The following is a 16,013-nucleotide window of genomic DNA, read 5'->3' as shown; positions in this document are numbered from 1 at the left end:
ACACACACACACACACACACACACACACACACACACACACACACACAACCTTTATATATATAATTATAATCACTTTCTCCCTTGGCCTTTTGCTCTATATTTTATCTCTACTGCTGAAGACTCTAAAAGGTAAAATTAACAGTTAACTTGGAGACTCTGGGATTCCCCTGCTTTCTTTTATAGAGTCTCTTAATGTTTGGAGCATGGTGTCTGGTTAAATAAGTATCTAGCAGTATCTAGCCATAAGATTAAAAAATAACTTTCAATTATAGTACACTTAACCATACACATTTACACACATACAGGTACACACTCATCCTACTGTCCACACAGTGGACCATCTTTTTAAAAGCTTTGTCTTTTACAAACCTTGTGGTGTGCTTAATTCTTCCAATTTTGTACTCACTTTTTCCTATTTCCATTTGGAACAATCCCTTAGCCTTGGATGAAAACAATCTATCATCTAAATTTGCTACCTAAAAAAAAGTGTTATTTATCTCTTTTAACCTTTCCAAAAATCAATAAATTCTGTATCCACAACTCCTGTAATGGAACTCTATCTGAAACACAGACAAAACATATCAGTAACCGTCATGGTGTTTCTACGTGTTCTTCGAGCAAAGGCAGGATGAGAGCCTGCTGCCCTGCAATCATCTTCTGTTTGTCTCCTTTCCTGCACAAACACATTCATAAATCACACCAACAGGTTCATAATCACACCCTAGTTTCATTTTTGTTGCTGTGATGAGACACCTTGACCAAAAGCAACTTTGGGAAGAAAGGATTGATTTGGCTCCCAATTCCAGATTCTAGTCTATTATTTCTTTTTTTTTTTTTTGAATTTTATTTTTTTCTTATCAGTTACATTTTATTAACTCTGTATCCCAGCCATGTCCCGATCCCTCATTCCCTCCCAGTCCCTCCCTCCCTCCCTCTGCTCCACCGTGCCCCTTGCCAAGTCCACTAATAGGGGGGACCTCCTCCCCATTCATCTGATCCTGTTTTATCAGGTATCTTTAGGTCTAGTCTATTATTTCACAGCCAAAAGCAGAGAGGGTGAGCACATGGTCCCTTGCCTCTCAGCTGTTCACGCTTCTCCAGTCCAGAGAGCACAGCTTGTGGTACCACCCTTATTCTTGGGGGGTCTTTCCCCTTCAGTCAACAGCCAAGACAGTCTCAGACATGTACTCAGGCTACAGTGGGCTAAGAAATTCCTCATTACGACTGTTTCCCAGGTGACTCTGCACTGTGTCAGGGTGACAGTTAAAATTAGCCATCCCACAGAAAAGATGCAGGTAAGGTATTGTCTTAAATGTATCGTGAAAGAAACCTGAATCTAAATTGTATTCATGACAGAGTGAAATGTATTAGGAGCACCTGCTCATATAATATATTTACATTATAACATAATAGTTATGTGTGCTGATCAGGAAGCAAAAACATGGCTCTAAAATGACCACTTCCTGATTCTATTGTCCTATGTTTTTACAGTTCTATCTTCAGTGCCTGCATCTTAGTTAGATATGGCTAAGACCTTGGAAACGTGTTTGAAGAGGCAGGAGTGGTGTTGTGTGCATGTGTGTTGGGTAGAGCTGAGATCAGGGGCAATAGCTTCTACACATAAAGACATCAGTGTGAGTTAAAATTCACCCTACAAATGTTTACTTTCATATGCACAAGACATTTTAAGTTAAGCGTGCCAAGAATAGTAACTTAGTTTACAGTAATCTAAAAGTGAAGTAAGTAGCCACAGATTTTGCTGCCCCATTATTTTTAGAAATTCTGAGTTTTGTCCCATGCTGTTTTAGAGACAGACAAAATCACACAATAAGAGATACACGAAAGCAATTATTGTGAACACACACTATGGAATGAAATTGAGTGTCCTCAGTAGAAACAAAGTAGAAAGTTCACATCTGTGTATCTTTGAGATGTAAGAAAGGCCCAGAGAAAACAAAATGGCCAGGAGATTAAGTTTATTTTGTTTCTCCTCCTGTTGGAGATACACAACAGAGGGCAGCCAGCCTAGGTCAGCTTCTCCTAGAGGCTTCAACTAGCCTGCTGAAAACAGGGCAGGATTTTCCTTTCTCCCTTGAGTAACTGCCTTGATCTTATCATTGAGGGTTCTTTCTTTTGTAAATATTTAATTACATTTATTTATTATTTGTGTGAGGGGGACAGGGAGGTGCACATGTGCCATGGCGCAGGTGTGGAGGTCAGAGGACAGCTTTTTCTTCTGCCGTGTGGGTCTCAGGGATTGAACTTGGGTTGTCAGGCTTGACAGCAGATACCGCCATTGCAAATGCAAGTCTTCATTGTTCTGAGGATGCTCACTGGCATCAGCCTGCATCTGTGGGTCTCTGCTGGACTGCTATGGTCCTTTACAAAGATCTGAAGAAGATAAGGGAGCAAACTCTGGGACCTGTGGCCTAGGACAGCTTTTCACAGCAGAGCTCTGTAGTGGATGCACTGCCGTATGCTCAGGGAACAGCAAGGCGCCATCATGGGTGAAGCCCCAGGAGAGTAAAAAGCAGTGAACATCAGAGGGGTTGGGAGCATGTGCAAGTGGGGTCATGTGGGAGAGGTCTGTGGAGCACAGCAGAACGAGGCTTTTATGTGAGTAGCATTATGGATGGTGTAAAACCCAAATGTGACATGACTCAGGTGATGATGGAGTCAAATTGATTGATGTCCTTAGAGCTGTCTGTGAATAGGAAAGGGAAGAAGCAGAGAAACCAGTGAGAACTGTAGGCCTATTTTAAAATCTATATTATTTTATTGGGGTTTCTTATATCTCTTTCTCCCTTCTCCACCTCAATACCTTCCAACACTCCAACACCAGGTAGGGGGAGGGGATGTAGTTCTCTTCAGCTACTTTCTGCTGGTTAGGGTCTTTGAGTTCCTTGGGGTAAGTCCAATCTTCACTTTAGAATATCTCCAACTTCTTGTCATCAAACTGTATCAACAGCAGTAGGGAGCAGCAGCCTTCTTTCTCGGAGTCATGTCTGGTCCCATTCCCTCCTACCCTGTCTCTCTCCAGGCGCTGGCATTTATTCATTCTCCATAGTTCTCAGAATTAAACTATCTGCAGATGACAAAGATCATGCCCCTCTCAGAGCTCACATAAGGCACATAGACTGCCACCTTGACAATCTAAAGCAGACTACACCTGGGATTAAAATAAAAACATGTTTACATAACATAACTGAGTTTTTAAAGACACTAAAATTTCCATTACAGAGAACATTCTTATAATCTTGGTGAGTTTATATACACTAGGGCCTGGAAGGAAGTGGTTAGAGTGAGATGAAGTCAGATCAGATTGGAAAACAGAGGCAACAGTGTTTGCTCAGTGACTGGACATAGATTGTGCAGGTGGAGGTCAAAGATAATGGCAGCATTTTTGACATGTGCAGTTGTGAGGGTGAAACTGTCATTTTATGGGAAGAGGAGGAGTGTGAGGAGGACAGGCTCAAAGGAAAATGGAGTCAGGATGTAGGGTAGGGTGGGTTAGAGATGGTTGCTATAGGAAGTCAGGATGTAAGGTAGCATAGATTAGAGATGGCTGTTGTCTAATAGTGATGTACAGCAGTCTGTATACTCTAGTTCATAGTAGAGGACTCTGTCCTGGTTAGAAACTTGGGCATTAGTAACATGTTAAAAATGATTTTTATTTTATGTATGTATGTGTGTACAAGAGTTTATGTATGTGTTATAAATGTAAGTATTAGCACTTAGAGGTCAGAAGGGGTCACTGGATTCCCTGGAGCTGGAGTTTGGGTGTTGGGAATGGAACCTGTGTCTTCTGTGAGAGTAGCAAGTGCTCTTAACTGCTGATCGGTCTTTCCAACTGCATTATTAGATTGCCATTAATGGTCAGAAGAGTCAAGATTTTAGGACAAATGAGATGTTTAAAGCAAGAAAATGAGAGTGGATGGAGGAAAAGTCACAATTCAATCCTAATGATTTCTGGTTTGAACAGGTCAGGAAGACCAAAAACAGAGGCACAGGTAAGGAATGAAGGAAGGTTTTTGACCAAAAAAGACAAAAAAAAGAGTTGAAGTAGAGTAGGACTAAAACCCAAAGAATCAAATAACCTGCTTTTGGGAGCAGAGTATTCAACGTGTTAGATAAAGCTTCATATTCATGAACTTGAAGATTGACACTTGACCATGGTGATTTAGCGATAGTCATTGGTTATCTTGAGGGGTTGAAAATGTACGTCAGACAGGAATGGGTTTAAGAGAAGTTGAGCTATGAGAAAAAAGGACAGTGCTATAGAAAGCTATAGAATAGGTCAATAGTAATATGGAAAAATTGACCATATGATGTTGGGCGAGAGGAAAGGAGGAAAAAAAAGGGAGAAAGAGAAGAAAGAGTATGAGACTGTATGAGATTGACTGGTATTGATTGGGGTTTCCCTTTGTGACTGGATGGGTAAGATAAGTGGAGTGAATGGAAGATGGGGTCTCAGCATGACCTCTAAAAGAATGATTTGGTTTTACTAGTAGAAGAGAAGTTTGACTATAGGGACACACATATATTTAATATTGAAGTATGTAATAACATTAATAATATATTATTTTAAAACCAGAAGATTTGCATTTTTAAACCTGGCTTTATAGATATTGTTTCAACACATGTTACATAATAGTTACAAATAATTAAAATGGCTTCTAAATAGAACTATTTTTTCTAAATAGAAATTTGAAAATAGTTTAAGTTTCTCATTTTGTACAGTATCTGAGCGTATTTGTGATTCTATGACACAGGACATATATAATGCACATTCATGATACATGCACTTATACGCTGTGTGTGTTGTGGATTTTATGTAGGCTGTGGGAGCTAGAATTTCTCTTCTTCAAGGCAGGTAATAGAGACTCTGATCTTCCATAGTCTTTTTGCCTTAGATCTGACTAAGGAGAGTTTCTCTGGCTTACTCTGCTATACAGTGGTAAGATCCTCCTCGCTCCAGGATGTCCTGCCCTGTATCCTGCAAGGGGGAATGCTGCACCAGAGGCCAGGGTGAATGCGGCAGAGGGCTGGCCCTGCTGAGTTTCTCCAGCTAGTCTGTTAGCTTTGGGTCACATTAGGCTATTTATGTTTTGACTGACTGTCTTGCTGCAGTCATGCTGACTTTGAGTCTCCATAAAAGCCCACCTGATGCATCATTTTATCTGGATTCCTACTCTCTGCCTGTCTGACTGTGGTATAGGTGTGCATGTCCGTTTGTGTTCACGTGGTGGTCAGAGGTCAACACCAGGTGTCTTCTTCTATCATGTTCACTTCTACTTTTAATTGATTGATTGGTTAGTGACAAACTATGTCATTGCTCTGGGACTGTCCAGTTTGGCAAGGCTGACCAACCAGTGAGCTCCAGGGATCTGCCTACTTCTCTCAACCTCCTACCCCAGAGCTGGGGTTCCACTTGTGAACTGCCACAGCAAGCTTTTCTATGGGTACTGGGAATCCAAACTCAGGTCATCCTTGAGCAGAAGGCACTTTACCCTCCGAGCTATCTCCTCAGCTCCCTTTAATATATTTTATAAGCCTTTGTGTGTAAATCAGTGCTCCACTGGGTTATGTGAGCTTGCTTGAGCAAATAATTGTGCTTGAGGGTGTTTTGGGAACTCTGGTTGACAGCCGGAATGTTGGAAGCACCATCTAAACAATCTAGGGCAAATGGCATCTAAAATGTCCATGCTGTGTGATGTAACTCTAGGCAGGCAGGTCCAGAAGTGAATGGAGCTCTTGGGTTTCTAGTAGGAGTCCACTGTTACAGAACTGATAGCCTTTCTGGCTAGTAGTGTGAAGCCTCTGCACCTTTTTAGGGCACAGGAGTCTTTTGTGTTGACTGTGATGTAAGAATAGAGGAAAAAACCAAGTGTAACCACTGCCACCCAAAGGAGTCAATGAATCCAAAGTAGAGTGACTGAAAGAAAGCCGTGTTGACAAGTTCACTGCTGGAAGAAAGCAGGCTCTTGTCTTCCACTGGCCATCTTGCCCTTTGCCCCCAAAGAGAATGCTTTATAGCGATTTTCAGGGGAAGGTGTTGGTGTTCCTGACAGGTGGGCTGCCTTGCTTGTCCATTGGTCCTAATGGAGGGCTCTGGAGTGTGAGCCGCACACATCCCCCCTTGCTTACTTACGTCAGTGAGTGTTGCTGTCCACCCGTCTAAACAAGATACACACGCTCAGCTTCTGTGTTGGCAACAGAGGCTTGAGTCTTGTTGTGTTAGAGTTTCTGGCATCATACTTCCAGGTGTTACCTTCTTCCATAACTTGGGACCAAGTTCTGCTCAGGAGGAGAGGCGTCTGTGTTCCTGTTAACTTTAGTGTGCAGTAAATCAATAAGAGACAGACTTTAGCTAGCATTAACCTTCCAGAGCTAGTGTAGGCGGGAGTGAGGAGAAACTCCGAGGATTGGAACTTGACATGAGGAGCCTTCCTGGGCTTTCACAGGCAGATCATTGTTTCCTGACTTAGTACTTGTTGAATATATTTTTTATTGTTATGACATTAAACTAGGGAACAGTGTTGTATGACATAAACAAATCTTTTTCAAGCTAGTGACATTAACCACTGACACAAACAAGAAATTCCCTGAAGCAAAGCCATGTAGTGCAATGATTAGGAAATGGATTTGGGTCACTGTCAGCTGTCATCTTGACAAATCTAGAGTCACTTGAGAAGAAGGAGCCTCAACTGAAGAATTGTCTCATTCAGTCTGGCGCATAGGCAAGTCTGTGAGACATTGTCTTAATTGCTAACTGATATAGGAGGCGCTCAGACCACTGTGGGCAGTATCACGCCTGGGCATACTAGGCGGTTCTAGGTTGTATAAGAATGCTGACCGACTGGATCCTCTTTCTGTGTGGGTCCAGACAGTCCTGATAAGACCTGATAGGCTAGGGCCAGAGAGTAGAGGAGGACCTCCCCTATCAGAGGACTAGGGGAAGGACATGGGGTGGGAAAGAGAAAGTGGGGAGTGGGACTGGGACGAGATGAGGGAGCGTGATACAACTGGGATACATATAATATATGTATTATAAATTATAATAAATAATAATAATAAAGAAAAAAAAGCTGACTGAGAACTAGCCAGCCAACAAGCAGCATTCTCCATGGTTCCTGCCTCTGTTACTGCTTGAATTCCTGCCTCTCAATGATGGATTGTGACCTGAAGTCAAATAAACCCTGTTCTCCCCAAGCTGTACTGGGTCAGAGTATTTAATCACAGAACAGGAAGCAAACTAGGATGGTCACTCAGTATTCAGGGGTCCTTTCTGCATATCTTTGTTAGTTATCTCAGTTTTGACAAATGGCCTAACGCTCTAAATATCAATTTCTTTCTTTTTTTTTTGAGAGCATTTATTTATTTATCTATTTATTTATTTATTACAATTTATTCACCTTGTATCCTGCCTGTAGCCCCCTCCCTTATCTTCTCTTCCAGTCCCACCCACCTTCCCTCTTCTCCCCCAATGCATGCCTCTTCCCTAGTCCACTGATAGGGGAGGACCTCCTCCCCTTCTAACTGACCCCAGACTATCAAGTATCACCAAAAATATGGACTGCTTCATGAATTTGCATGTCATCCTTGCACAGGAGCCGTGCTAATCTTCTCCGTATTATCCCAGTTTTAGAATATGTGCTGCTGAAGCAAGCACCTAATTTCTTATAAAAAGGGGTAATAGCCACTTGGCAGAGATTTAATAGTTGTGAGATAAAACATTCACGTTGTCCACACTGACTTGCATTTATTGTTCTGGAGGGCACTTTGGATGCTACAGGAGGAGAAAGGTAATCATCAGCGTCACTCAGTTACAAACCTTGTGACCTGCAACACTGAGCTGCCTTGAAGATAGACCGGTGCAATGGTGGCACAAATGTTACGGGAGCAGCCAACTACTTTCAGACTGGATCGAAGGCGCCACCTTTAGACAAAATCCATATCTGACACTGCTAAAGTGATCAAGAATCTGAGACTAGAGAGGTCATGGGCCTCGGGGAAAACCTAGTACTATTATTCTGCTAAAGGAACACAGCAATGATATGATTCCTAATGACATATTGCTATACCTGTAAATCAGTGCTCAACTCTCATCAGCAAAAACTTCTTGTAGTAAATTGGAACTAACAGATAGAGACTCACACTGGAAAATGTGCAGAGACCGAGAGAGTTTAAAGCACTCAGCCATAAATGGAATGTCTTCATCAAATCCCTCAAGGCTCAGGGATCTCTTCAGAAGAAGAGGCACAAGCACTGTATGAGCCAGAGGTGTTGAGTGACTCCAAGGAAATACTGTCTTCTGGATACAATAGGACTAATGCACACAGAAACTGGCAGGACCCACAAGATCTACACAGATTTCAAGTCAGGCAAAATTCCATCACTAAAAGGGGGGTGTGGGAATATCTATCTGTCTGTCTGTCTATAGTATGTGTGTACTTTTGTTTTGGCATTTTTTCATCTTATTCATACTGACAGCAAGAGAAAGAGCATGCTGTGGAGTGCGTAGGGAAGTGGACAGGGTCTGAGAGGAGTTGAGAGAGAGGAAAAGCATCATCCAAATGTGTTATATGAAAAAGAGTTAAAAGAATGTTCAAGGTATCCTAATGTAATGTCTAGGGTTTGGTCGAGGGTGTGTGATGCGTGTAATTTGGTTTTCTTTAATTAGCTGAATACCATTTGTGAGGAGAAAGCTATTTTACTTCCTGTTTTTCTCAGATGTGTGCATGCATACCCATACTCACACTCAAGTTAGTAGAGTTTAAAAACATCTTCGTCTTGTGAATTATGAGAGAATTTTGTTGCGTATCTGATTTCAAGCCTGTTTTGAGATAGCAATTCATGCAGGAGTTTATATCTAAAACATGATTTATGATCTTTGAAAATCTGTAAAAAGAAAAGCATATGACCAATCTTAACAACTTAACTTGTATAGTGTTGGTAGTGATTTTTCTAATAGTGTCAGTTAGCCTTGGTCACTAGCTGTATTCATGAAGCAGTCAAGGACTTAACTTTAGACATTAAGTGATGCTCAACAGAGTTTCAATGACCAGTCGTCAGGGCTAGTATGTACTGCTGTTAGCCAGGTCTTCAAGAAGGGTATTCTAGATCTCTTTTTTTATGTCCTACACTGAAAAACAGTTGACCCCTATATTTTTCCATCATAATCTAAACCTAAAAAGTGGCTCATGCACAGTAGGTATTTAATAAATATCTGTGCAAAATATGAAGTGAGTATGAGTTCAAATTCTTTCTTCAGTTGATGTCATTTTTAGAGTTTGTTAATCTTGAGCTGTTTTCTTTTTTCTTTGTTTTTAATTTATATTTAGTAGTATTTTCTATCTATAATTACTGTTTATTTTTTAGAAAACTAATGTGTTTGCAGTAAATGTCAATATTAATGTTTAATTAATGCATGATACTATATGATAGTAATAAAATAATACCCATATTTCCATAACTAACTAAAGAAGAATAACCTAAAAGTGTTTTTTTAGGAAGCCATTTTCAGAGGTGTGTTTGATAATAAAGGGAATCTTGCTAAAAATTGTATGAAGTTTTGGTGTAAAAATAATCTCTTGTGGGACAGAAATGCCTGGTGGAAGATAGTGTTAGGCGCATGCCACATGCATCAACCATGGCCAGCTGTTAGCCAGTGCCCAGCTCTCTCACATCGTCTGGGCACTAGGAAGCCAATAGCCCTGGGGTACACTGATACAGGTGGGAGAAGCTGCCAGTGGAAAGCTGTGTGCCAAAGGCTCATGCCAGGGGCTGCAAGATAGAAGAGCAATCTCTTCAAATGGCAAATTTGATACCTCTCTCTTGCCTTCTCGTCCCCCCTCTAAGGTCGGCCATCACAGGGGTTTCACATCCTCCATTTTTTTTTAATCCTTCTTTCTCACTAATCATTCTCCTGTTAGTCAGCAACTTCTGAGGCTAGACATCGTTGTCTTTGTTCACTGTTCTGTTCTGAGCACCTAATTATCTGTGACACATAGTAGGTGCTTAAAGAAACAGAAAAAGACAGTATATGCAGCCCTAGGGATTTCTTTCTGTTCTCCTTCATCTTTCTTCTTTTTTAGTTACTTTTTAGTTCTTTGAGCCCAACCTCAAAGTACTGCTAGCTGTGCTTAATTTGTAGTGTCTAGCTAAGAAAGCACAAGGCCTTGTTGTCCCTCACAACTCGACTCTTAGGGATTGCTTTGAAGGTGCTGGTGACACGCAGGTAAGTGTCTCACATGTTGTAAATGAACCTGCCCACGCTGCACACGGCACGTGGACACTGTTGGAGTCATCACCGGTCCAGAGGACAAAGAATGTGGACTTACTCATGTTTATCGCTCCCGCTCCTGGCGATGCCCTTTATACCTTTCAACACCAGGCGAAGGCCCCTGGAAAGGCCGGGAGCGGCCCCTGCACGTGTCTCAGTGCTTCCGGTGCTTCTAGGGCTCCCTGGAGTGCTTACTGACCAAGCGCAGCACAGCTGCACGGGGTGGGGGGGGAGGGGGGACACCCGGACACGTTTGCCTAGGGGTATGAGGCCCTGAGCTTGATCCCAGCATGGCCTACGGAAATAAATAATAACCAACAGTTGTCAGATGAGCAGTGAAAATGAGGTAGTTTTCAGATAATGATGGTGTCTGCCAGTGACTTTAGGAATGCTGACAGCTTTAAATTTGTAGAACGAACCCCAGCAAGGCTCACTGACTTCTTTTCCACTCAGTGCTTCTGCAGCCAGCCTTCCATGGAGCCTAAGGCACCTAGTGTGGTAGCACTGGGAATTGAGGCATTGAGGCTGCCTTTTAATGGGTCACTTTTTAGTCTTTTTAATTTTTTTTTTTTTTTTTTTTTTTTATTCTATTAAGAAAGGTCTCATTATGTAGTCCAGGCTGGATTTGAACTTGTGGTGCTGGGATTGTAGTTGTGAGCCATTTGGCCTGGTTCACCATACCTTAAGTTGTTTTGCATATGTAACATGTAACATGCTTATTAAGAGTGAGGGTTGTCAGGAAGGGTTTCCTGAAAGATTTTTAATTTTACATCCACTTATTTATTTATTTATTCATTTATTTATTTATGATATGTTTAATTATTTTTTTATTCTCTTTCTCTTTATGCGTGTGTGTGTGTGTGCACACACGCTCCATAATACATGTGCCTGTATGTGGAGGTCAGAGGACAGTTTTCGAAATTCAGGTCTCACCTTCTTCCACGTGTCGGGTCTGGGAGTTGAACTCTGTTACCAGCGTTGGTAGGAAGCACCTTTCCTTACTCAGCCATCTCACCAGCCCTGAACGATTTTCTGAGAATCACTTCACTGGTGATTTAGGGCTGTGATGAAGAAGGGAGGTTAGCTATGTGCCTTGAACTTTTCCATCTTCCCTGCAAAGTTGCAGTATATGGTTTAGATTGAAAAAACAATTTAAATAGTTCAATTTGCCATTTTGTTTTTGGATTTGCAGGGTTGTGCTTTGCTGTGTGACTTTGATGTGTTCAGAATTTTTTTTAAAGCATAATTATTCCTTAATGATCACTAGTGTCCACTGTGCAATCTGTCTTTGTGTGTAGAACATTGCCTTCAACTTACTAATGGTTACAATGAAAGGATGTGCGGGGGAGGGGCAGAGGTGTGACTATCCTCTCTTAGAATGGTGCTATCTCAGTTTTATGTCACTTAATCCGCACCGCAACTCTGTAAGGTAAAGGATACGAGCCCACCGCGGAGATAAGGGGAAAGATACCATCAGGGAGGCAGCTTGCTGAGGGCAGTCAGAGTTTCAAGCCGTGGTTTGAAGAGAACTCAACTCTTTCTCGTCTCCCATCTCCATTTACTCTCCCAGATGGCATGAGGTTCATTCCAGCACCAGCGACCGTCAGGTTGTGTATACTAGGTCTTAGGAGCAGTAAGTGGTCTGGGCCCTGATGGGATTGCAGTGGCGCAATGAGATGTATACACTAGGACTAGAGCGGATCTGGGGATTGACAAGAGTAGAAGCAGGTACAGAAGGGTACTGCAGCAGCCTTGGTCAAGCAGTGTTAGTTTGGACTAAGGTAATGGAGGAGATGTCGAAGAGTGGGCGGATATGAGATGTCTATGGGATGGAGAGGTGATAAAATTAAGGAGTGTGATAAGATCTTGTAAGGAGCCAGAGGAACTGAGGATGCCTCCAGGTGTGATTCGGATTGCGCAGTGTTGCCTTTACTAATGAGGGGAAGAACGAGGAGGGATGCAGACCAGAGTAACGATAACAGTAATGTATCTGTTAGTTTCATCAGGTTCCAGGAGGCTGGTAAACATCTGAGAATTCTGAGGGGATCTGGGATGGTGAGAGGAGTTGGAGTATCACTCACATACAAATGGCACATGAAGCCATGGGAGTGGCTGCCAGAGTCTAGGGAAAGCAGGCCTGCATATGTGGCAGCAGAAGCCAGAAGCACTGTTACTGCTTCACCTTCTATGGAGAATCTTCACCTCATTTGTTAACTTGGGATTACATTCAAATGCAGTAGCTTTTCCTACGTAGAGAAGGGAGCTCTTCCTGTAGCCACTGCATAGGCAAGATTAACCATCAGGCACACTGCAAGATGCCAATAGCAGCTTTCAACTGGACTATGCTTTTTGGTGTGACTCTCACGATAAGCGACATCGAAGAGTCCACAAGGGGATCTTTGGTGGAGTTCTCAGGCACACAACATGAACATCATGGCACATCAGCCACCTGCTCTTTAGATCTAGGTGAATAGTGAAAGAATTAGGTGCCCATTGAGATACTGAAAGTAGAACAGATGTTCTACTTTTATCAGCTGGCAGACTGAATCCTACATTAGTCTTATAACATAGACACTTCTTTCAACAAAGCGTTTTGGGTAGCTTGTGCCCTTGGGTCACTCAGGAGACAGACTTACAAATATTAACTTCTCGGAATGCCAAGAGTGAAAGAAGGCTCATGGGAACAGTTGAAAATGGGATGTCCCCAGTGGGCCCTACCTGGAAACCATTCCAATCTAACATAGCAGGTAAACAGTGCATTGTTCAGTAGACCCACACACAGCAGTGTGCTTGACTGTGCTACGTATGAAAAATGCTTTCTAAATCAAGGCAGCCAGACACCAAAGAATGTAGACTATGATCTCATTTATATAAAGTTCAAGAACAGGCAGAAACTGAGGACAGTGGGGGATGATGCCCGAGCCAAGGGAGGCGTGGGAACCGCAGGGGGACAGAGATGCTCTGTGAACCGAGGAGGATGCTTCTTAGATGGTGCATTCATCTGTCCCAGCTCATTAACTTACATACTTAGATTTGTTCACTTTGCTGTGAGTTTCAGATGAGCAGCAAACTAAGAAAATCAAAACACGCTGAACAGTTGCGTGGGAATGAACCTGGGGAGTACATGCCTCTGTCTCAGACTCAGGGCACCCACAGGAGCCCTTCCACCCCTCATCCCTTCAGGTCCAGAATGACTGCTCTTTCTGTCTATGTACCATAAATATCTATTCCTACAAGACCATTGAGCAGCTTAGATTCTTTGACGTAATATTCTAAATCACCTTCGGAGGACAAGAGGACAGATGTAGACTGTGAGCGATTCTGTTCCTGAACTGAAGGAAGAGCTGGGTCACAGGACTTCCCTGAGGGTGGAGCAGCCCCTGCCTTCCTTACCTAGGGTAGATAGAGGGGCAAGAGGTAGCAGGATGGGAGGGAAAAGTCGGAGGTCACCGGTAGCAGGTGTTTTTATAACTTGAGACTTAAATGTGCATGTGTAAAGGAGACACATTTTAAAATCATTTCCACTGTTACTCATGTTGCTTTATTTGTTCCTTTGAACAGGAGATAGTGGACAACCTTCAAAATGGAAGATGGAAAGCCCGTTTGGGCACCCCACCCCACAGATGGATTTCAGATGGGCAATATTGTGGATATTGGCCCTGACAGCTTAACAATTGAACCCTTGAACCAAAAAGGCAAGGTGAGTTTCCCAGAGAGATTTTAAGATGTGATCTCTTTCAAATACACACACACATTACACACACACACAAACATATATATATATATATGTTTTTCCCCAAGAAAGGTGAAAATGAAGAACTTTTCCTGCCATACTAGAAGAAACAGATATCTAGTATTATAAATGAAGTTTCGAGTTGACTTCCTTGATTAAATGGAAAGTGTGTGCTCTGAGAAAATAGGATCCTGTGATAATCAGAAACCCAGCATTCTTAGTTGTGTGATAAAATACAATCAGTGGCAGCATTTTCATTCCATATGTCACACTGTGACTATAGCTGTGATGTAGTCAGTGTTTTAGGAAGAGTGGAAGATGGGAATGCTGCTGTGATGTCAGGTTCTTCTTGGGAGCAACTGTTTTGTCCTCTTTCCCCCCTTTTTGTTTACTTAAACTTAATTATTAAACATACATAGTGTGGGGTTTGGATAAATATCTTTTATGTAAAGATAGTTGAGTCTTACACCTCCTACACATTATTATTTTTATGATAATGTAACACATGCTTTCATTCTGTACACACATTATTTATTTCCTTTAAAAAAAATCTTAGACATCGGCTAGTCAAGACTGATTAGTAGAAGTTGGGGGAAAGTGACCAGGAGCTGTGACTTGCTTACAGCCGTGGCCTCCATTGTAGACATGTATCTATTTTTCATGTGGCTGGGTCTTTTTGGTACCACAGCCTCACAGTTTTAAGCTTAACAAATAAGCCCATTAAACATTTCTTCGGACTAAATGTGCAGACGTAATTTCTGTTTACTTCAGGCTCTGCAAAAGTCCATGAATAATTTACATTCTACCGATGCATGGTTAACTAATGCCATATGACTGCCATCCTTCTGGGAACCTTAGAAAAACAAGTTGGATCTCTCATGAGGTCTTTTCAGAGAGAACGCTGTTCTGTTACTGTAAACAACCCAGGAACCAGAATGCATAATATATATTGGGCCGTGCGAGTGGAGGCCAATTTAAGATGCCTTTAGGAAAGAAGAGACAAAAGTTCTGACCCTCCCTCGTTAGCAGGACCTGTGTGTACTTACAGTATAGCACATATCTAAAAAGTGGGTTTTTGAGAGTTTACACATAATACATTACGCTTTTGCTTAACTTGTTTCATAAGCTCAGGTAAAAGGCTGGTTGAATCAAGAGCTCCATCTCCTGAGCCTGTTCTATTGTGGTCTGTCACATCTGTGAATAATTCAGTTCAAAAATAAAAGAAACAATTTAAGGGATGTGCTTTTGTGAAATATTTTACATCGTTCAGTGTGTTCTGAACTATATCATATTATTGTTAATCAGGTACATATATAGAACCAAGAGAAGCACAGTTAAATTTTATTATTTTGGGGTACATTTGTTTATTTGTTGTGTGTTCATATGTATTTGTATTTGCATGCATGTGTGTGCGTGTGTGTGTGTGTGTGTGTGTGTGTGAGAAAGAGAGAGAGAGAGAGAGAGAGAGGGAGAGGGAGAGGGAGAGAGAGCAAGAGAACATATGGAAGTCAGAGGCTAACTCTGAATTGACTATCTTCTTCTACCCTGTGGATCCCAGGGATTGAGTTCAGGATCTCAGTCCTCATGGCTGAGCCATTTCACCAGCCTAGAAGCATAGTTGAAATTACGGCATCATGTAAATTTTATAGATCTACACTAAATTCTATAAACTGAAGCCTAACTTTCATTTCCAATTTTTTGGGAGGCTTAGGGGATTACTTTTATAAAAAGCTATTTTTAGATTTATGGTATGTGTGTGTGTAAAGGTCGGAGGTGGCTGTCTTTCTTCACTAGGTGGGTTGTAGGAGCTTAAGCTCAGTTCCTCAGGCTTGATGGCAGGTGCATTTATCTACTGAGCCATCTTTCTAGGCCCTTGCTTTCTTTCTGTAATGGTAAAAACTTCCCTAACAGAAAAAGTTAAAAAAAAAATGGAAAAAACATTTTTTATGAAATACTTCTTTTTTTCTTGAAGGGAGAGAAAATAGAGGCTGGTTG

General features: G+C 41.8%; 1 protein-coding gene and 1 non-coding gene across 6 annotated transcripts in view; one reads left to right on the top strand and one right to left on the bottom strand.

Moving 5' to 3' along the window:
- Nucleotides 1-16,013, top strand: part of Myo6 (myosin VI) — a 142,120-nt gene that overhangs the window by 42,077 nt on the left and 84,030 nt on the right. For all 5 annotated transcript variants that reach the window (XM_055602552.1, XM_055602555.1, XM_055602554.1 and 2 more), the window contains exon 2: nt 13,847-13,985. In XM_055602552.1, coding sequence (XP_055458527.1) covers nt 13,869-13,985 — 117 coding nt within the window. In that variant the 5' untranslated portion in view covers nt 13,847-13,868. The remainder of the gene's footprint in view (nt 1-13,846; nt 13,986-16,013) is intronic.
- LOC129672901 (U6 spliceosomal RNA) lies at nt 7,566-7,672 on the bottom strand. Its single transcript, XR_008719581.1, has one exon. It is a non-coding gene; the product is annotated as a U6 spliceosomal RNA (small nuclear RNA).

The sequence above is a fragment of the Psammomys obesus genome, unplaced genomic scaffold (genome assembly GCF_907164565.1).
Source record: "Psammomys obesus unplaced genomic scaffold, mPsaObe1.curated_primary_1811, whole genome shotgun sequence".
NCBI classification, from domain to species: domain Eukaryota; kingdom Metazoa; phylum Chordata; class Mammalia; order Rodentia; family Muridae; genus Psammomys; species Psammomys obesus.
The sequence above is the reverse complement of the archived record's forward strand: the minus strand, read 5'-3'. Positions and strand labels throughout refer to the sequence as shown.